We start from the raw sequence: 22,135 nt of genomic DNA, 5'->3' as shown, positions 1-22,135 counted from the left end.
AGGTTCGGGCGACCAATTTTTTGGTAATTTCCACGATAAAAAGTTTTTGGCAAAGTTGTAAGAACAATTTCAAGTCAAATATGAAAGATTATTACATTTGGGACATAAAATAAGAAAGCGAATTTAATCACTTAGGCAGATTAAGGTTTGGTTTAAGAAAAACTTTTAGGTTCGGGTTACCACTTTTACCGAGGTGGAAATTAATAAACCTTAAATTTATCATTGCTAGTGATGTTTGGAAAAAAACCTTTTCATACATGAGATAAAATTTAATTATACATCAAATATATAAACGTTTGTAGAAAAAAACGAAACATAAAGGGCATAATATATGTAAAATAAATTTCCGGTTCGGCAAATTTCCGGCAAATTCCGGTTCGGGTTCGGGTTCGGGTTACCACTTTTACCGAGTACCATAGAGATCGTCTTTCCCTCGGAGAATGCAGATTTTTTCGAGCCTAATCGATAATAAATTAGAGAAACCCGAGAGAAGGAAGTCGTAACAATAAATAGTAGAGGAAAATGAATCTTTTTGATCATGTGCGGTTTTTGCACGAATCTGAGCTATTTTATGATCTTAAACAGCTTGTATGTATATTGAGGATACTAGGATAAAAATGCATTACACTAAACAAGGCCAATGCATTCCTTAAAACACGGACACTTGTTTCTATCAATGGGAATATCTATCAATGTAAATTGGATTAAATATTGAAATCCGGAGCGTCTTTTTACCACAGAACACCACAGAATACCACAGAACACCCAAAATATACCACAGAACTACACAAAATACAAGAAAACTACTAAAATATACCACAGAACATTGAATTACTTTACAAAATGCAAAACTAATAATTCAGAATTATATTATTTTTATAATTCGGGCTACACAAATGACAGGATGATTGACCGGATGAGATATACATTTCTTTAATGATCATAACTTTTTTTGTTATTAGGTAGATTTTTTTATATTTGGAGACCTTCATGACCTTTGAGATACTAAACTATATTTCATAAAAATCTTTTAAAAACAATTTAGCGATAGTGAGTCGACCCTAAATAGAAAAATTAAATTTATTTGAATAATAAATGTCAAATTACAAAAAGAATTAACAATAACAATAATATAATGTCTGAAGTATTTATATTTCGAAGTTCTGTGGTATATTTTTGGTGTTCTGTGGTATTCTGTGGTGTTCTGTGGTAAAAAGACGCTCCCTTGAAAGTCTACCTTCCCATCGATAAAAAATAAGTGCCTGTGTTACAAACTAAGTCGAAGAAAATCTGACTACTACATGGCAAAAAATACCTAAAAACTGAAAATACGAACAATTCCACAATAACACTACGTACATGTATACGCTATGGAGACCTTTTGGTCACACTACCAGTGTGTTAGCATGGGATCCTGGCTCACTGCTTGACAGTAGAGCCAGGCAGAATACAACAACATGGTTTCATCAATTGTATGTTAGAATGATGCATCGTGGGATAGCGTAATTTCTTGACACATGGCAGGAAATATTTATATTGTCACAAATTCATTGAAAATTATTTTTCATTTCATATGAAATGCAAATTTCGAAAGATTTAGCATATATAATTCAAACATTATGTTTAACATCGGGAATCAACTGTTAATTAACGATCCGATAGCTATATTCTTTGCTTATAACACATGCACATGCGCAGTAATTCAGTCCTGTTCAGCGCTGATAGTTGGTCACATGGATTGTATTATGCCTGGCCCTAATGGCGAAGTTTCAGATTGGCTCAGGATGCCAGGCTACCAGTTCGTCCACTGGTCGTTTCGGCCACACTACCAGTTTGGCCATACTTTTTATTTTTGTTGGTCTTGGGCATTATTTGGTTTGACAGAAGCTTGTTTTGAATGGGAATTTTACTTAACAAAAAGGTAAAAAAGGTATAGTCCATAAAAACAAATAAAACTGGTAAAATTGATAATATAGAAAATATATGACCAAACAAAAAGTAATAATTATATCAAACAAAAACAAAATGTTAACCTTTGTTTTTCTGAAATTATATTTTATACTAATAAAGACCTTGGCTGAAACAACTTGACAAAGTACGGATGAACTGGCAGTATGGCCCAAACGGCTGTGGCCGAAACATCCTGCATCGATGTATACACTATAAAAACAGCACAGGAGTCTTCGTCTACTGTTTGACTGTTTGAAGTTCTGTTTTCTTGACAAAAGATACACAAGACTTGTACCTGCAGTATAAACAACACAGGCATAAAAAAAATAAAAAGCACAAATAACAAAACTTCAAACTAAAGAAAGAGCAACACAATCCTTTTTACACAAAACTAGGGTGGTGTCAGGTGCAGCCCCGAACTGCTTAGCCTTCTGGAACAGTGCACATGCTCCCATCATGTTGCTAATGCAAATACAAATTAACTTTTTTTTTATTTGGTAACCATATATACCAGTACTCGAATAATTTTGATACCAAGCTATGTTATGTCATGTATGTAAAGGACTTATTTATTTATTTCCGATTGTGATATTAATAAATTAGGCGTTTTGTAAATATTTATTTTGTAGTCATGCATTGTGATATCGCTGTGTGATAACAACTCAAACACAGAAGTTCTCTCCTTATCTCAGAGGTACCAGTGTATGGTTTACTATGGAAACTCTCTGTATCACCTTGGAGAATTTTTGAAGGCAGAGGTGAGTCATTGTTAATGTAAACAGTCTGCACAATTAGCCATTAGTCCGATGCCCCAGACTAGTAAAATATTTTTAGGACTAGTAAGTATTTGCAAAACTTGGTTCAGACACATAAGAAAAATGTCTGAATATTGGTCTTCGGACTAGTAGTTGGAAAAGATTTTGGTGCAGAAGGCATAAACACAGCATATATTTGTATAATTGTACAGATCTCTCTCAAAACTCAGATAATGTACATTCCTTGAAGCAGACATCATGAACTTTGACAGTTCTGTTGATGAAAAAATATGTGTTCAAGTGTATGAATTAGTGTAACAAATACATGTAAATCAATTATTTAGCTCCCTGAATGTACATGTACATGTATGTTAGCAACACATTATATATAAAGATAAGGCGATGTGGCATGATTGCCAATGAGACAACTATCCACCAAAGACAGAAGGACATGGATGTATACCAGTGCAGATCACTGTAAGGCCATCAACAATGTGTGTAACTTACGTTGATAAAGATTGGCTGTCCAGTGTTTTGGTAGAGAAAGCAAAATTATATATTATACATTATATATGTAAAGTTTTAACTCTTTCACTCAATAAAATATTTTACTTTTGGCATGATAAAATTCATTAGTTGTTGTGACAACATAATTTTATTTGTTGACCCCATACAATACATGCAAAATTTTCTTTATATAATTAATGTAGGTGTGTTTTAGTGGAATTGAAATATATATGACTATTTTTAATTTGGCTTAATCTTTTCTTGTGTGTTTTATTTTTAGCACATATATGATATTACAAATTTATGGTCTGTATATATAGCATACATTGACAATCTTGTTTGGTCCATGTGAATAATGATTGAAAAATTCTATATGAGTTTATTAGATTTATGCATACCTTTATATAATTTATATAACTTGATGCTCTTTTTTCATTTTCAGAATATTTATAAAAAGGCTCTGTTATTGAAGAAGGCACTTAATAAGAGTAAAGGGAAGATAACTGCCACCACACCTGTCCAACCTTCTCAAGTAAATTTTATACACCTTCTACTAATAAGAGTATAAGGATGTCAGTACTCATTCTGAAACAATTACACAAATTGACATATTTTATATATATCTTTAAAACAAAGAGTTTAAATTTTAGTTACAACTTAAAACCAATTTTGATAACTGCCACTAAGTACAACAGTGTCTACCTTTTTTGGCAGTTCTTGCAGAATTAATCAGTGGTTATTTATCATTTTATGTGAACTCTTAACCTTCTGATTTTTTTTCAGATTATTCATTTTTGTACATAAAGCCCTTCTTTTTCACATTCACCAAAATTTCAGTAAAAAGACAGTGCATAGTCGGTCTTTCAATATTTTACAAAAAAAAATGCTAAAGTCAACAGTTCATTTTTCAAACTCTAGTAATTTCTAATTAATAGAGATTATGGTATAAATCCAAGAAAGCAAATTTTTTCGATGTTTTTAGTAATGCAAAAATTGCAATGAAATAGGTTTAACAAAAAAAATTGCATTTTAAATTTGATTGAAATATTTATATGCAGCATTTCATGAAATCGCAATAATTAAATTTCTCATTTGGTATATTGTTCAAGTATTGTAAAAATACAAAATTTTTGAATTGACAGTTGTTTCAACTTTGGTGCTTAAGTAATTTTTAACCGGATTTTCGAAGGAAAAATCAGTTATTGATTGGGGAATGTATGGCGGGCGGCTGCCAAACAGTGTCTGTTCATTAATATGAAAACGCTTTGACGAAATTTTTTCAAAAATTTAGATATGTTGTTTCCTGTGACTAAATGAAGTTCAAGTTCAATTTTCACGATTTTAGCTTTTCTTGTTAATTATATTATATAAATTTATAGGATGTGACATCAGAAGTAGATGTGAAGTACAAGTTATACCAGTGTTTATCGCAAATGAAACAGTTCAGAGAAGCAATGTCTATAGTAAGTTTTTTCTTGAGTTATCTCCCTTTAAACACATTTGTCAAAATATAAAACCACTGAAATAATAGCAAAAATTAGTAGACTGTAAAAAAATACTCCTTTTTCAGTGTAAAAAAATTCAACGGATTTAATGGGCTTGTGATAATCTTACCATTATGAGCTTCAACTACTTTAAGGAATAACAATCAATTTCATCCATTGGCAAGATCAGAAATAGCATTAAGATTATATACCTTCTAAGTCAAATAAGTCTCATTTCAAAATTGCTAAACACTTTCAAAAACTTGAAAATTGAAAGAATAAAACATATCAGTAAAGGTAATTAATTTACTTAGCATTAGATAACTACACAACTTCATACTTATGCATAGAAAGGGATTAACATTAATGATCCGTAACAATCCAGCAACACAAGTTTTCTAGATAGAGTCGGTCCGGTAATTCCGTACACTTTTGGTCCGAAATGAATGTCATTTGGTTCCCTGTTTGATACTTCAATATTTTAGAAGGAAACCGGTTACTAGATCTATCGTAGATAGTATTAATGTTTGACTTTTTCCTTGCCATTCAAAGTAAAATACAGAGAATGAGCATATCGAGCAGAAAAGTCACTGTGGCTAATATCGTACGGATGTCGTGTATTTCCGTACACCTTGATGTGTAATTCCGTACATTGATTAAATTCAAAATAGGATTGCTATTTGGAAATTACTTGGACTAGTAAATTTATTACAGGATCATCTTCAACTCTTTCAATCTTTACTTAAATTCACAGTATCACAGCTTCATGTCGTGATGTAGATTCTGGTAGTATATTTGATCACAGAATACAACATAATAAACAGTCAAAAGATATCTCAATTAACTGCTATTTTGATTATATATTGGCAAAATTGAGTACAGATGCAAAAATTGCAAAAGAAGGACCAAAAAGCAAGTGTCCTAAGATTTGTGTTTGTATTAAAGCTTCAATAAATTATTAGTACGAATTTAGATATGATTATGACAGACTTGTGTTTCAGACAGTAACGTTACACACACACACACACACACACACACACACACACACATAAATGGAAGAACATACAGGACAGAAAAACACACAAATAAACAATACAATATAACATTATGACAATCTAATAGTTATCAAAGGTGCCAGGCCTAAAGATAAAGAGCATTGATGACCCAAAATTCCAAAAAGTTGTGCCAAATACCAGTGGCGGATCCAGAGGGAGCGTAGAGGGCGTACTCCCCCCCTCTTTGCTTGCACTTTTTTAAAAAAAAATTTTGTAAAATGATTAATCAGACTAGACTTCGTGAACTTTGCCATTACTGCGTATTTAATTTTTATGCGACAATTCTTTACTTATAAAGATATGTTTCGCTCGTATTTACTGTAATATATTATTATGTCAAAATCATGTGATTCGCTACGGTGGAGTTGACCAGTGCGTCAAAAAAACGTCACTCAGTCATTTTGAAATTCAAGTTACAGTAACACATTGCTTAGACTGAGGATGACAAGCATGGCACCTTCAAAGCGACAAAGGATTGAGCAAGAACGTATTTATTGACTTCTATTTCACAATTTCACCCAACAGAAAGTAATACTCTATTACACTCTCATGAAAAAAAGTTCCACAGCAATATTATTTACCTATGAAAACATGTTTAACCCCACACGCCCCAGCCTATTAATAACATAGCTGAATAATGGTCCCCAGTCAATAAGCTCTAGATAGATTTAAAGTCTAAGGTACGGACCATTTGATTTGAGGGGGCAGTCTGAGATGTTTGAGAGAAAAAATTCTGACCCTGATTTTTGCCTTAAACAAAAATTCTGGCCGTATCTGGATTGAAAACAATAATCTTGTCCACTTTTTTTGCTATTAGAAACAAAAATTTCTAACAGAATTATTTAGCATTAAATGAACATGATGAATAAAAAAACGGGCGTAATTTTTTTGGGGCCGGCGGTTTGCATGTAAATCCCATATCTGACCGGAATGTCTGTTTCGTCGAACTGATAAAATGAATATTTTTTTCAAGGCCTGACTGCAACCTGCCTGTTGGGTGTGGTCTTTATGTCTCCATTTGTCGACCATCATTCATAAATTCCTTGTCATTTCAGACTCATTTGTAGCCTTTGGTTGATTTGGAACCCCTCACTTCCCTTGTTGGGTGAAACATTTCAACCAAACATTTGGATAAAAATTGCTTGTTTGTCTTTCTTAACTCGTGTTGGTCGTATTGTAAATTTCATTGAATAGCCCGGCGTATATCTTGTTTACAACAAGAAATCCGTGACGTTATGCTAACTAAACATACAACAAACGAGAATTTTCCATGTCAATTTTTTTACTGACAAGTCCCACATCAAATATATTAGTACATAGCTACGGATCCATCCAATCATTTTATAATAGACAATTAATGGGGAGAGTACGGCATCAAAAATGTCCAACCCTTACACTTTAACTATAAAATATACATGCCCCACGTCAGGAACTGTTAAAAAAGTGCATTTTACACTTATTTTATGTTTTTTAGCCAAAAAAAGGTCCAAAAAAATTTTCGCGATATTTACATACTTTGTATTATATAGACAGATACCTTCATCCGGTTTTTATCGTTCTAGCTCAGTCTGAAGAAAGACATGTCAATCTATTCAGAAAAGAATTCTAATTCTGAGCAAACCAGTCTTTACAATCAAGTCCCGCATTGTAAGCTGAGAGGCTGCAGCAGTTTTTACTAATTCTAAGTCAGTTGGTCTTCTTGAATTAAAGCATCATCTTCAACTGTTCCAGTAGCTTTTCGTGGAACATTTTCTTAATAACGTCTATATTTAACATATTTCATAGCTGTTTGCCAACTTTTTGTGGTAGAGTTTTTTATGTTTTATTGTTCGGGAGGAAAACTGACAATCCTAGTCAACTAATATTCGAACACACCTACCAATCATATGCGGGGTTTGAAGTCACAACTTTAGTGTTGACTGGCTAGCGATATATGAGATGACTGACTACTTAGACCACTGGGGCACAGAGGACCCTCGTAATTAAGGAGGAATAGTTTGCAAACACGTCAACATCTATCTCTATCAATCAATTGGCAGCGGAATCGTGGTTCATAGAATAAAAATTAATATATTTTGACCTCTTTCTTCTCATATCGAATTGATGTTGTTTTATGTATTTTTTTCTGTTTATTTTATTTTGCAATTAATTTGATTATTTAACAAAAATTATTGATATAAGCAAAGCTAAGTCAAAATTTATATCACTTAATGAACATTAACATATTTAAGAGCTGACGTGTACGATATTAGACTCCGTCCATTTGTATTTAAAATATCCTGTAGGGTAATACCGTACACCCACTTCCAGTCCGTTTTATTGGAAATTGTTGCACTTATACTACACGGAAAAGTATCTGTCAATTCAAAACTATTTCTGGCATTCAGTTTCCATCAGTTTTCTAAATTTCGATTAAAATAGAAAGTTTTTACATTAAATTAACCAAACTTAAAATTTACACAAATCTGGTGACTTTTTGGATGAGATCATCTTCTCAAAACGCCCGCGAACAAAACTTTCCGACAAACGGCAAATGTGTACATATTCTATGATAGAAAATGGTAAAAACGTGAACATACAAGGTTATACATTTCTTATCATCAGTAAATAATATTAAAACACACTTTATTTCTCAATTTTATCAGAAAAACAAGCGAAATGTAATATGTACGGTAATTACCCGCCTGTACGAAATTACCCGGATCGACTCTATGTCATCTTATGTTTTAAATATATCAATTTCATAAAATCCCTGCCTTGAAAAACCCAGTGCTGAATGAGAAAAGAGAAGATAACATTTTATGATATGATTTGTACATAAATTTTTAAGATATGGCTAATTGTAGATCTTGTAAATAGGTGAAATATTCATTAAATCTGCCTTGAAATTTTAGTTAGAAGGAATCAGTTCTAAACAGAGAACAGCGAAGGTGAATGTAGCTTTAGCTAAACTTTATGTCATGGCTGGAATGGACAGATCTGCTATCACTAGTTATAAAGAAGTTATAAGGTACATGTACACTAAACCTATAATGTTATAAAAAAACATCAGATCTACTGTAAACCAACTTATTTTCGCGGATACTTTGATTCGGGTTTATTCAATTCTAGTCCACTACGCGACTATTTAATTTCATGATTTTCAAACTACTTGATGTAGTTATATAAGAAAGATCCTATTTTTACATATTCACGTTATTTTTTTACTCGCGAATGTCGCGAAAATTAGTTGGTTTACAGTATTTCCAGCGTAGATTTTCCAGTAAAAAGTGTATGAGGGCGACATACCCCATCTAAGGGCTGTTACATTTAAACATACATGGTTCCAGGGGAAGGCTCTTTCAAAATGGGGTAACCACTGATAGAGGAAAATTTACATCGATCTTAGTTTAAACATAATTTTATTGTCCAAAACTATGACAAATGGTTCGTTCACAAGTCTTCTCCTACTTACATCATGCTTATTACTTAATGAATTTCTCCTGATTGGGTTTTATAATTTTATTACTTTATTCATTTTATCTGGTGTCTTTATTATTAAGACATTCTTTTCATTTGTAACATGAACAAATATTTTCTACCTTCATTTATTTTGAAATAACATACAATATAGATAAGGAGATGTGGTATGATTGTTAATGAGATAACTATCACTGGAGACCAAAGTATGAGGATGATAACAACTTTAGGGCAATGAAAGGCCTTCAATAATAAGCAAAACACATACTAAAAATTAAGCTGTAAAAGACCAGCGACTCTTTTCACAAAAAATCTTACGATTAAAATTGATCGTAAGTTATACTGAAATGTGTATGACTTATGAGTATTTTCACTCTTTTTGTGAAAAGAGCCGCAGGGCATGACAAAATGTTATACACTTCAAGAAAACCAAAAGCTTGATTTATGTTTAAAACGATAAAGGAAAAACAAATATGACAGTTATACAAGTTGATTTGAAACAAAGTTTTACCTATAACAAAACATCTTTCAATTTTCAAAACTCTTAACATCATGCATGAACAGGTCAAATTTGTAAAAATAATTCTAAATCATTTATATTTAATATCCAATTTCAGGGAATGTCCATTTTCTTTAGAATCAATTCAAGGCTTACTTTCCTTGGGAGTAAAAGGTGCTGATGTTGCTGCTTTAGTAATGAATGGACTACCACATGGTGCATCATGTGACTGGTTGGTATATTGTCAGTAAATGTAAATTCTGAAATTATGGCGAGCATTTATTATTGCAATTTTCTCATGAACTTTAATTATTGCAATTTTCAGAAAAAAAAGGACTATAGATATATGAATCCGATTTCAGAATGTGATTTCTTGTTATTAAGATACTCACTCAGTTGCATTATTAGCATTAATAAAAACCTTGCAATAATTTCTGAATTTAACTTTCATAACTTTACATTATATTGAACTAACAATGAATTCACAATTAAAAGAGCGAGAAGATACTACAGGGCAATATAAAAGAGTGAGAGGATACTACAGGGCAATATAAAAGAGCGAGAAGATACTACAGGGCAATATATATAAAGAGCGAGAAGATACTACAGGGCAATATAAAAGAGCGAGAAGATACTACAGGGCAATATAAAAGAGCGAGAAGATACTACAGGGAAATATAAAAGAGCGAGAAGATACTACAGGGCAATATAAAAGAGCGAGAAGATACTACAGGGCAATGTAAAAGAGCGAGAAGATACTACAGGGCAATATAAAAGAGCGAGAAGATACTACAGGGCAATATAAAAGAGCGAGAACATACTACAGGGCAATATAAAAGAGCGAGAAGATACTACAGGGCAATATAAAAGAGCGAGAAGATACTACAGGGCAATATAAAATAGCGAGAAGATACTACAGGGCAATATAAAAGAGTGAGAAGATACTACAGGGCAATATAAAAGAGCGAGAAGATACTACAGGGCAATATAAAAGAGTGAGAAGATACTACAGGGCAATATAAAAGAGCGAGAAGATACTACAGGGCAATATAAAAGAGCGAGAAGATACTACAGGGCAATATAAAAGAGCGAGAAGATACTACAGGGCAATATAAAATAGCGAGAAGATACTACAGGGCAATATAAAAGAGTGAGAAGATACTACAGGGCAATATAAAAGAGCGAGAAGATACTACAGGGCAATATAAAAGCATATGTTCAATAAAAACAGGACAACACCATGGTTTAAAATACATATATAAAAAAGTAACTGAACTTTTATTGTTGAAGGAAATCTTTACAATAATTAATCAATGAATCTTTAAAATGCTTCAACAAAAATTGAATTTATGGTGGAAAAAGATGTCTCTGGATATTTTATATAAAATGTATTTAAAGAAATGAATGTTTAACTGTATGAAAAATAAAGTAGAAATAACAAGAATTTTTAAATATCATACAAGAAGTATACCAGTACTTATACTAAATGAAAATATTGAAAAATGTAAGTGTTTGTTAGAAACCTTTTATTGGCACAGCCTAGGAAAACTCCAAAGAGCTTACAAATTTAAAGAAATACTGCAGATTAATTTTTTTTCATGGGTTCTAATTTTTCGTGCATTGAGGAATATTTGTATATTCGTGGATATTTGATTTTAGAGTTTTGCCAAAGTCTGCATAGAAGCCTTTAGAAAATTTGGACCATGTTGAACATTTGTATTTTTGGTTTACCTTTACGCACGAAATAAAGAAAATGCTGTCCCACAAACATGACAAATAACAATGAAGCGAACATTTACTGTGGATTCATTTTTATTCGTTGGATACCAATTTTCGTTGATTTCGTGGGTACAGGTGAACCACGAATTCAAATGTTCAAAGGATAACAAATTTCTATAGGCTTTGTATGCAGAGAATGACAAAACCACGAAATCAAATATCCATGAAAAATGAAAGTTTTCCTCAATCCACGAAAATTGATACCCACGAAAAAAAATTAATCCACAGTTACATGAACTAGCATGACTAGCTATTCATGCAAGTTGCTAATTTGTCTTATAAAGTATTGTGAATTTCTTTTGAGAAATAATAAGTGAAAGTTACCCATACATGATCATTTTCATTAACAGTTTTAGACAGTGACCATTAACGTTTAAGAAGAGTTTATTAATCTGATTATATTAAAATAATGAGATAGCTATCATGGTTATTAATATTGAATGTTTATTGAAATTTATCTTACAAAATTTTAATGCTTGATCTCAGCAAACACACTATGAATACCTTTTCGTTGAAAATAAAAAAATGATTTGTATACCATCAGTTAATTTTATTTCAGGTTATCTTCATGGATCAAAGGTCAAGCATTTTTAGCTACAAGAGAATATGGCAATGCAATTATAACATTTAAACAAATGGACCAGAAAATGTGTTTAAAAGACAATGTATATATAGTGAATAGTATAGCAGAAGCAAGATTTTATGAAGGGAATGATACTGCAGCTTTAACAGGGTTCCAAAGGGTAAGACAAGACTATTTATTTGGCAAGATGTTGTATGATGGCCGTTAAAACTATGAATAAGGCATTTGTATTGAAGATACCTAAAGTAGAAAAATGAGACCATAATTCATTCAACAGGGGACATTAGTCAGTTTATGTACTTGTTTTAAAAATAAAAGGCATAAATTCGTACTGTAAATTCAGAAATTATTGCGTGCATTTATTATTGCGATTTTTGAAGAATGGACTAAAATGCGAGATTAATTATTGCGATTTCAGGAAAATCTGCATACAATTATAAGTATCAGATATCAGTATGCGAGTTCTTATTATTGCAATCTTCATCCACTCGCATTATTCGCATTAATAAAAACCTCGCAATAATTTCTGAATTTACAGTAATCATGGTAAAATATTAAAGTGATTTGATTTCAACCAATCTTAAATTCTTATTTCAATTGATTCTATGAAACTCTATGAAACTTGCTAAATGAACGAACTTTGGAAAAAAATTGTTTATAAAAAAAACAATATAAAAATAAGGAAATGTGGTTTGATGCCCAATCAGACATCTTTCAACCAGATTCCAAATGACTATGATGTTAGCAACTACAATCAGTCATAATACAACCTTCAACAATGAGCCAAAACCCATACTAGATAGTCAGCTAACATAACAGAATCAGTGAATAGTCAATGCAAGTCAAATTTAAGTGGAGATAAAAGCATAGAATTAACAAGATTTCTGTTTGGTGTGGGACAATGTCACAAGTTATATTAGTATTACAGAGGCATGTTTACAATGGAAACTGAACTATCATTGAATTTTGACAAGATTATTATTTGTTACTTAGCAATGTTAGTATTTGAGTATGCATTAAGAAATAAGAAGTGTTTGTATTGAAACAAGATGTCATAATAGAAAACTTATGTTTGAAATAAAACAAAGGCAACAAGTATTAGATGCACCTTGAGGGCATTCGCCAGAATGGGTATATCTAATTGACATCAAGATATTATTAATGCAGAATGTCAATGATAGTTCTCAATAATTTGGGAGGGGGTCTTTTAGCGATTTAACCAGTTGTTGAAAAGCATGATAAATGCAGGGTATCCAATTTCATTTAACAACATCTTGGTGTAAATAAAGTTTTATGAATTGCCTCTTTTTCTTTCAAGTATCCTACTCATTCGACCAATAATTTATTAAAGTTTCATGTATAGTAAGAAAATAAAATAAAAGTCTTGTTTGATGCTTTCAATCTCTATTTTGTATTTGTTTCTGGAACCCCCATTAATATAAAACTGCAATTCTAAGAACACGCATTCTGAATTTGCACATATCTCTGTATGCAGATTTTCCTGAAATCACAAAAAATAATCTCACATTTTTATCCATTCTTTAAAATTGCAATAACAAATGCATGCAATAAATTTCTGTATTTGCAGTAATTTCATTACATGTATATTTAAACTAATAACAAAATTTGTTTTACATTTTTTTTCAGTCACATCAGCTAGATCCTTTGTTTCTGAAGAATATGGATTTATTTTCCTACTTACTTGCCAAAGAAAAGAAAACAATGGAATTACAAAGGTAAGATCTCTTTCATAGAATACTTCAGTCTGTTTTACCGTGTCAGGTTTAATTTTATACACAAACGTCGCATGATAATGTCAGATATCTTTGCAGGTTGAGATTAGATTAACATTGTCTGCATGAAAACATCAACATATGGATGATGTCACCTTAAGGTAGGTTTTCATCAGTGTGAGGAAGTCGAACCAGAACAGTGTGGTCAACTTTTTAAGTGGAAATCTAATCAAATCATAACATTTCCTTATTCGTCTGTGTAAAAATCTAGGTATGTGCATAGAAAAATGTCATGTGATACGACTTTTTCAATCTCCACATTGAAACAACAACTATCCCGGAAGTCTCCTATTATATAAGATTCCTCCTTGTATTTATATGTATATATGTAGTATTTCAGTATCTGGGATTTATTGTCCCCCGCGTAACTCGTTGCTGGGGACATGGAAATACGGGGCGTTAGCGCTCTCACAGGTACAATTCTTGCCAGATTTTTATAAAACTTATACTATAGGTTAATATGAGCAATATCTCGGACAAGTTCTATAATGGTGGTCTATCGACTTCTTTAAAAAGAATTATGCCCTTGGAAATATTGAACTTCAGGAAAAAGGCCTCGTTAGCGCTCTCACAGGTACAATTCTTGCCAGATTTTTAAGAAACTTATACTATAGGTAATATCAGCAATATCTCGGACAAGTTCTATAATGGTGGCTGATCGACTTTTTTAAAAGGAGTTATGCCCCTTGGAAATATTAAATTTATGGAAAATGGCCTTGTTAGCTCTCTCATGGGTACAATTATTGCCAGATTTTCATAAAGCTTATTCTTAAGGTTAATATCAGCAATATCTCGGACAAGTTCTATAATGGTGGCCGATCAACTTTTTTTCAAAGAGTTATGCCCCTTGAAAATATTAAACTTATGGAAAATGGCCTCGTTAGCGCTCTCGGGGGCACAATTCTTGCTAGATTTTTATAAAACTTATACTATATGTTAATATCAGCAATATCTCAGACAAGTTCTATTATGGTGGCCGATCGACATTTTTTAAAAGAGTTATGCCCCTTGGAAATATTAAATTTATGGAAAATGGCCTCGTTAGCACTCTCACAGGTACAATTCTTGCCAGATTTTTATAAAACTTATTCTATAGGTTAATATCAGCAATATCTTGGACAAGTCCTATAATGGTGGACTATCGACTTTTTTTAAAAGAGTTATGCCCCTTGGAAATATAAAATATGTGCACCACAGGGGAAATTGAAACTCTGTTCTTTTATTTGATTGAGTTTACTGTAAGTTTAGAAATAATTGTGAGGTTTTTATTAACGTGATTAATGAGACTGGGTGAGTTTCGCATAATGATATCTGATTGCAGATTTTCCTACAATCACAATAAATGCTCGCAATAATTTCTAAATTTACAGTCCTTAGACTTGTTGGTTCTTATTATACCCCACGCAACGAGTTGTGGAGGGTATAATGTTTTTGACCCGTCCATCCGTCTGTCCGTCTGTCCGTCCGTCAGTCCGTCAGTCCTGTTTCTTGTCATCGCAACTCCTCTCAAACCACACAACAGAATTTCATTATACCTTTTTAGATAATAAGGACATACTATGTAGTTGGGCATATCGACAGGAAATTGCGATTCAATTTTTTTTCTAGGAGTTACACCCCTTTGAACTTATTTCCTTTAATGTACTACTGCAACAGTTTGTCATCGCAACTCCTTTGATACCACACAACAGAATTTCATGAAACCTTTTTAGATAATAAGGACATACTATGTAGATGTGCATATCGACAGGAAATTACGGTTCAATTTTTTTTCTAGGAGTTACACCCCTTTGAACTTTTTTGCTTCAATGTACTATGCAACAGTTTGTCATCGCAACTCCTCTGATACCACACAACAGAATTTCATGAAACCTTTTTAGATAATAAGGACATACTATGTAGATGTGCATATCGACAGGAAATTACGGTTCAATTTTTTTTCTAGGAGTTACACCCCTTTGAACTTATTTGCTTCAATGTACTACTGCAACAGTTTGTCATCACAACTCCTCTGAAACCACACAACAGAATTTCATGAAACTTTGTAGATAATAAGGTCATACTATGTAGATGTGCATATCGACAGGAAATTATGATTCAATATTTTTCTAGGAGTTACGCCCCTTTGAACTTATTTGCTTCAATGTCTTCTGCAACAGTTTTTCATCGCAACTCCTCTGAAACCACACAACATTATTTCATGAAACTTTGTAGATAATAAGGACATACTATGTAGATGTGCATATTGACAGGAAATTATGATTCAATTTTTTTTTCTTACACATATTTTATTTCTCCAATGACAATGTGAGGACGTAGGGTATGTGAGCGCGCTCACTAAGGTTCTTTAATTTTCCCTTTTTTTTTTGTGAGGGGGTGAAAGATACCAAGGGGGCAATCAAAATTCCTAAGTCAAATAAAAACAATGAAAAACAAACAACAATAACACAACATTACATAGAAAACTATCAACTGAGCAATATCAACTCCATCAAAAAACGGCATAAACTCAGGTGCTCTGGAAGGATAAGCAGTTTCAGCTCCATATGTGGCACCCTTAGTGTTTGAACAGTTGATGAACATGACAGAAAATCATCCACAGCTGAAATTTGATAATATCTATCACTCCTTTTATTTGTTATAGTTTATTTGAACAGATTTATAAAGGATACTCACAAGGCACTATATAGCCATGGATTTCTATTTGATATAATCCTGGATTATACCATGTCAGAAGATCATTTGAAATCAATATTCTGACTTTATTATACCCCACGCAACGAGTTGCGGAGGGTATAATGTTTTTGACCCGTCTGTCCGTCCGTCTGTCTGTCCGTCCGTCAGTCCGTCAGTCCTATTTCTTGTCATCGCAACTCCTCTCAAACCACACTGAATTTCACAAAACCTTTTTAGATAATAAGGACATACTATGTAGTTGTGCATATCGACAGGAAATTACGATTCAATTTTTTTTCTAGGAGTTACGCCCCTTTGAACTTATTTACTTTAATGTACTACTGCAACCTTTTGTCATCGCAACTCCTCTCAAACCACACAACAGAATTTCATTATACCTTTTCAGATAATAAGGACATACAACGTAGATGTGCATATCGACAGGAAATTACGATTCAATTTTTTTTCCAGGAGTTACGCCCCTTTGAACTTATTTGCCAAATATACTACTGCAACTTTTTTGTCATCGCAACTCCTCTCAAACCACACAGTAGAATTTTATGAAACCTTTTCAAATAATAAGGACATACTACGTAGATGTGCATATCGACAGGAAATTACGATTCAATTTTTTTTCCAGGAGTTACGCCCCTTTGAACTTATTTGCCCAATATACTACTGCAACCTTTTGTCATGGCAACTCCTCTCAAACCACACAACAGAATTTCATGAAACCTTTTCAGATAATAAGGACATACTACGTAGATGTGCATATCGACAGGAAATTACGATTCAATTTTTTTTCCAGGAGTTACGCCCCTTTGAACTTATTTGCCCAATATACTACTGCAACCTTTTGTCATCGCAACTCCTCTCAAACCACACAACAGAATTTCATGAAACTGTGTAGATAATAAGGACATACTATGTAGATGTGCATATTGACAGGAAATTATGATTCAATTTTTTTTTCTGATACAATTTTTTTTTCTTACACTTATTTTATTTCTCCAATGACAATGTGGGGACGTGGGGTATGTGAGCGCGCTCACTAAGGTTCTTTAATTGAAGATTGTTGCTTCAGGGCTCAGTGATTAGAGATCTTTAGAGAGGGACGTAAATTTCATCTGAGCAAGTAATTGACTAATTAATTGGTGATTATAAGCAGGTAACAAGTGTCATATTTAATAAAGAACTCAGGTGAAAGGCAACAATGAAGGAAGAAAAGATAGTTTTTTTTTACCTATTCTCCAAAAAGACACAGGGGTGCATAAAAAGGGCACAGGGGCAGGGCACAGCGACACTCTTATTTCCTTCTGCCTGGGACACTGATCCACCAATCAATTTCTTTGTTGCAGATTATCAGAACAGTTTATGAAAGTTATAGACAGGGCTCTCTTGCCATGGATTTCTATTGAATATAATCCATCAAATAATTTCTTTGTAACATGTTAGCTATCAGAACAGTTGATGATGGTGACAGACAAGACATCAGAAGCATGGATTTTTATTGGATATAATCGCCAATCAATTTATTTGTTACAAATTATCAGAACAGTTGATGAAGGTTACAGACAAGGCACCAAAGCCATGGATTTCTATTGGATAAAATCCTCTGATCAATTTCTTTGTTACAGATTATCAGAACAGATGATGAAGGTAGCAGACAAGACATCAGACCCATGGATTTCTATTGGATAAAATCATCCAATCAATTTCTTTGTTACAGATTATCAGAACAGTTGATGAAGGTAACAGACAAGACATCAGACCCATGGATTTCTATTGGATATAATCCATCAATCAATTTCTTTGTTACAGATTATCAGAACAGTTGTTGAAGGTCACATACTAGACATCAGACCATTGGATTTCTGTTTGATATAATCCACCAATCAATTTCTTTGTTACAGACTATCAGAACAGTTGATGAAGGTCACAGACAAGGCTCCAGAGCCATGGATTTCTTTTGGTTATTACTCTCTCATATCAAGAAAAGTTGCTAGAACAAGGACAGTTTACTTTGCTCAAAAGGTTTGTTGCATAGCAATTATTATTTGCTTTAGCTTACCAAATTCAATATTTCAAATTTTTAACAACTTTTCTTAATAACTTGGATCATGATACTCTAAAGCGGTTTATTATTTTAATAGTTTAAATTTCACGATTTCAGAGGCCTAACCTTTTGGCGAAGTTAACTTTTTCGTGTTTTCTTGTCTTTAATTCTGATCTTCTTTAAAGATTGAATTAAGGCCAGCCCATATTTTTGTGATTTTATCATAATTATGAAATTAGGAGGGAAAAAAACCCTCGCTAAAATGTTTCACTTAATGGTATGATTATCATTGTTTAGTGTGATCTTCTTTAATTTTTTTCATTTTTGCAAACAAGATAGTAAATTTCCAATATGCTTGATTATGAATTTTAGAAGAAATACGGAGTCTATGAAAAGTGAAGTGGTGATTGTTGATTAAACAAAAAATGTTAAACGAAGAAATTTTGTTGTTGATAATTAATCAGTTATTAACATCTTATACATTGTGCAGTTGTGTGAAAAGTGGTGTTAAACCCAATCATATTGTTGACTGTTTAGTAATACAGTGATCACTATAAGAGCAGACTAGCTGATAACTTCATTGTAAAATATCATTAACAGTGCCAATTTCACTGGTCTAAATGCGCCTTTCATCAATTAATGACTTTTAAGTCATGCTCTAGGCCAAAATATTTGGAAATCAAAAATGAGTACATTCAATATAATTCGTACAAAACCAAAAAGGACAAAAGTATATGTCTTAAATACAGACAAGGAATCAGGGCTTTACATGAGGGAGATACATTCCTGTATTTAATATGGTTTCCAAATTTTTTAACAGCAAATTTCAATAAAAAAAATTCTGTATATGCATTCATGTACTAAAGAACTGACTACTATGTTTGTGAAACACTCAGTGACTAACAGTCGACTCGCAGAGTAATTGACCCAGTGGAAGTCTTAATGGTACCAGTTTTATTGCACCAGAATATGAGAAGAATATCTACTGATTGGCCTGACCTCTTTGTTATGTGGATTAATTCATTTTCAGGCTATTTATTGCACCAGAATGATAGAAGAATATCTACTGAATGGCTTGACCTCTTTGTTATGTAGATTTATTTTTTTTCAGGCTAGCATTATTGATCCATTCAATGTAGAGGCATATTTACTGAAAGGCACAGCATTATTTGAATTAAAGAAATCCCAAGATGCATCACTACACTTTCAGGAAGCTTTACGTCATGCACCACACAGATATGAAGCTTACCATGGTATGCTCAGCTTTGATGTTATTTTAAAATTATATACCTAAATTTTGGGGCGTATGAGGAAGCATTCATCTGTGGCTACTGAACAGAATTATGAATGAGATACTTAATATGATGCAAATATTTCTTAAAAGCAAACATAGAATTCTTCTGGTTACTACAGAAATTAAGAGAAATCTCATTCAATTGATAATGTAAACTCAGGTTAACTTGTAACATCAAATACCAAAACAAAATATGCAAACAAAACTGGCTCATCAGGTACAACACTTCTATCTTTATTGTTTGGGGAGAGGGATCAGAAGGTACTTCTATTGAAATTTGATGAATGGTAGTTATTTACAAAACCGTATAACATATATGTATATAGTGAAACCTGTCTAATTCATATTTTGTGTAAACTGGAACCCAGTTTAATCTGATCAATTACAATGGACCATTCTTTATTTTGTCTTGGTACTTGAAACAACTGCCTAATCTCAATGAATACCTCTGTCATAACAGGAATTCAGTTAATACAGGTTTCACTGTTTGTTCTTTTTTAGGTTTGATTTCATGTTACCTGTCATTACATAGAACAAGAGAAGCTTTAGCCTGTGCAGGGAAAGCAATAAAAACAATCGGATCTAATCCTAGAACTTTAACTGTAAGTATAGGCAATGTTTTGTAGATTGATTTAATTTTCTTTGGTACCTGTACAAATTTTCATAGTTTGAGAAAATTGCTATTTTGAGGGTATTTTGTATTGTTCTGTCTTCACATACTGCTTTCAAAGTGACTAAAAAATGATTTTTTGTTGAGAATTTAATTTTGAGAATTTTCTCTTATGATGATATCCATGAAAACTGGTATCAATTGTGATATTTGGGATTTAACTACAATAAATTTTAAGAAAAATTTTGAATAAATAAAAACTTGATTGCTATTTGGAGACAAAATATCTTAATTTTTATCATTTTAGAAGAAATTGAGTTTCCTTGATATTCAAAGAACTAAAATGTGGTTTCAAGGTAAACTTGTTCTACTTATAATTCAGAAATCAAACTTTCCACAGGTCGCTTTGTCAAACCTTCATGGAATTTTATGAAACTTGGACTGAAGCTTTTTAATTAACTAAAATGTTTTTCTCTCACAAAGTTGTGTTATTTAGAGGTTATATTTGATGATGTGACCTTTCACCCAAGAAGTTAACTCCATACTATACATAGGTGCAAGGTGTATGATGCATCCATTTTAGAGCTCTAATTGGCTCTCTCTTGTACATTATTCTAATTTATTCCATATATTGTATTTTGGTTTCTACATTTTTTTCTTCAGATTTATGCATCAGTATTGACAAATGAACCAAACATGTCTGCAAAGGTAAATATTTTCAATTTTATATTTTTTTTTTTTTTGGCAGAACTGGGAAGATATCTGCATTGTATTTTCTCAGAATTGTGAGTTAATTTCCCATGCTGAATATTTTGCAATTCTAACATGGTAGTAAGAAATGTGAAAAAAACATTCAATTCCTGTGCTGTGACTTGGGATACATGGGGAAATTAATTTGATTAAAATTGTCCCTGAAACTTTTTCTTCTGCTTTTGTGTATTCAATAAAATAGTAATATCTTTTTCTGAAATATTTTTCTTTTGGGGTATTTAGTAAAAATGTTGCAGTAAGGAACATAAATAAGAAGTTGATTTATCTTTTCCTAAGTGTGAAATAATCTCAAACTGTTAGAATAAATGATTTTGAAGTGACACATATCTTAATGATATTTTAGTTCACATTATGATAGCTTGATTGAAGAATTAATGTTTTTTTTTTCTGGTTTACCTTTCCAGCATTTCTTTAAGGCATGATAGTGGTTGTAAATAAATTTTAGTGAAATACACTGTTTATCTTTTGATTTTCTGGCCAAATTGTAGGGTGTGATAACTGTTACAAAAATGTTGAAAAAAAGACCCAACCACTGAAACAAAATTTTTCTTGTTACCGTACTTTATTTTATATATGTTTGTACAACATTGAATACAAAGCTTTGCTATGAAATGATATTTGAATTTGCTGCAAAAGTGATTTAAAAAAACTATTGCTACAACCTAAAACGAGTATTATTATATACCTGTCTTTAAATAATTTCTGATTTCAGGCCAAACCCTATTTAGAGAAAGCAATGAAGTTAGATCCATCTTACCTAGAACCAGTTTATGTAATGGCAGAAATATTACTTAGAGATCACCAGTATGATAAAGGCACTGAGATGTTAGTATTATTCATTAAAAAAAAAAAAAAGAAATACAA

The 22,135-nt window shown here is 32.2% G+C and overlaps 1 protein-coding gene across 3 annotated transcripts in view; it reads left to right on the top strand.

The window, feature by feature from the left end:
• Positions 1 to 480: 480 nt before the first annotated feature.
• The window catches only part of LOC127711303 (anaphase-promoting complex subunit 7-like), a 72,706-nt gene continuing 51,051 nt past the window's right edge, over positions 481 to 22,135 (top strand). For all 3 annotated transcript variants that reach the window (XR_007986639.1, XM_052217298.1, XM_052217297.1), the window contains exons 1-13: positions 481 to 588; positions 2,580 to 2,708; positions 3,655 to 3,744; positions 4,592 to 4,675; positions 8,646 to 8,761; positions 9,828 to 9,941; positions 12,048 to 12,231; positions 13,719 to 13,807; positions 18,454 to 18,574; positions 19,708 to 19,849; positions 20,392 to 20,492; positions 21,164 to 21,208; positions 21,984 to 22,096. Coding sequence is in view for 2 of the 3 variants with exons in the window: in XM_052217298.1 (XP_052073258.1) it covers positions 523 to 588; positions 2,580 to 2,708; positions 3,655 to 3,744; positions 4,592 to 4,675; positions 8,646 to 8,761; positions 9,828 to 9,941; positions 12,048 to 12,231; positions 13,719 to 13,807; positions 18,454 to 18,574; positions 19,708 to 19,849; positions 20,392 to 20,492; positions 21,164 to 21,208; positions 21,984 to 22,096 (1,394 nt within the window). In the remaining variant the exon portion in view is untranslated. The remainder of the gene's footprint in view (positions 589 to 2,579; positions 2,709 to 3,654; positions 3,745 to 4,591; positions 4,676 to 8,645; positions 8,762 to 9,827; positions 9,942 to 12,047; positions 12,232 to 13,718; positions 13,808 to 18,453; positions 18,575 to 19,707; positions 19,850 to 20,391; positions 20,493 to 21,163; positions 21,209 to 21,983; positions 22,097 to 22,135) is intronic.

The sequence above is a fragment of the Mytilus californianus genome, unplaced genomic scaffold (assembly GCF_021869535.1).
Source record: "Mytilus californianus isolate M0D057914Y unplaced genomic scaffold, xbMytCali1.0.p SCAF_8, whole genome shotgun sequence".
Lineage (NCBI taxonomy): Eukaryota > Metazoa > Mollusca > Bivalvia > Mytilida > Mytilidae > Mytilus > Mytilus californianus.
Note: the sequence above shows the minus strand (reverse complement) of the source record. Positions and strands in the feature narration are given on the sequence as shown.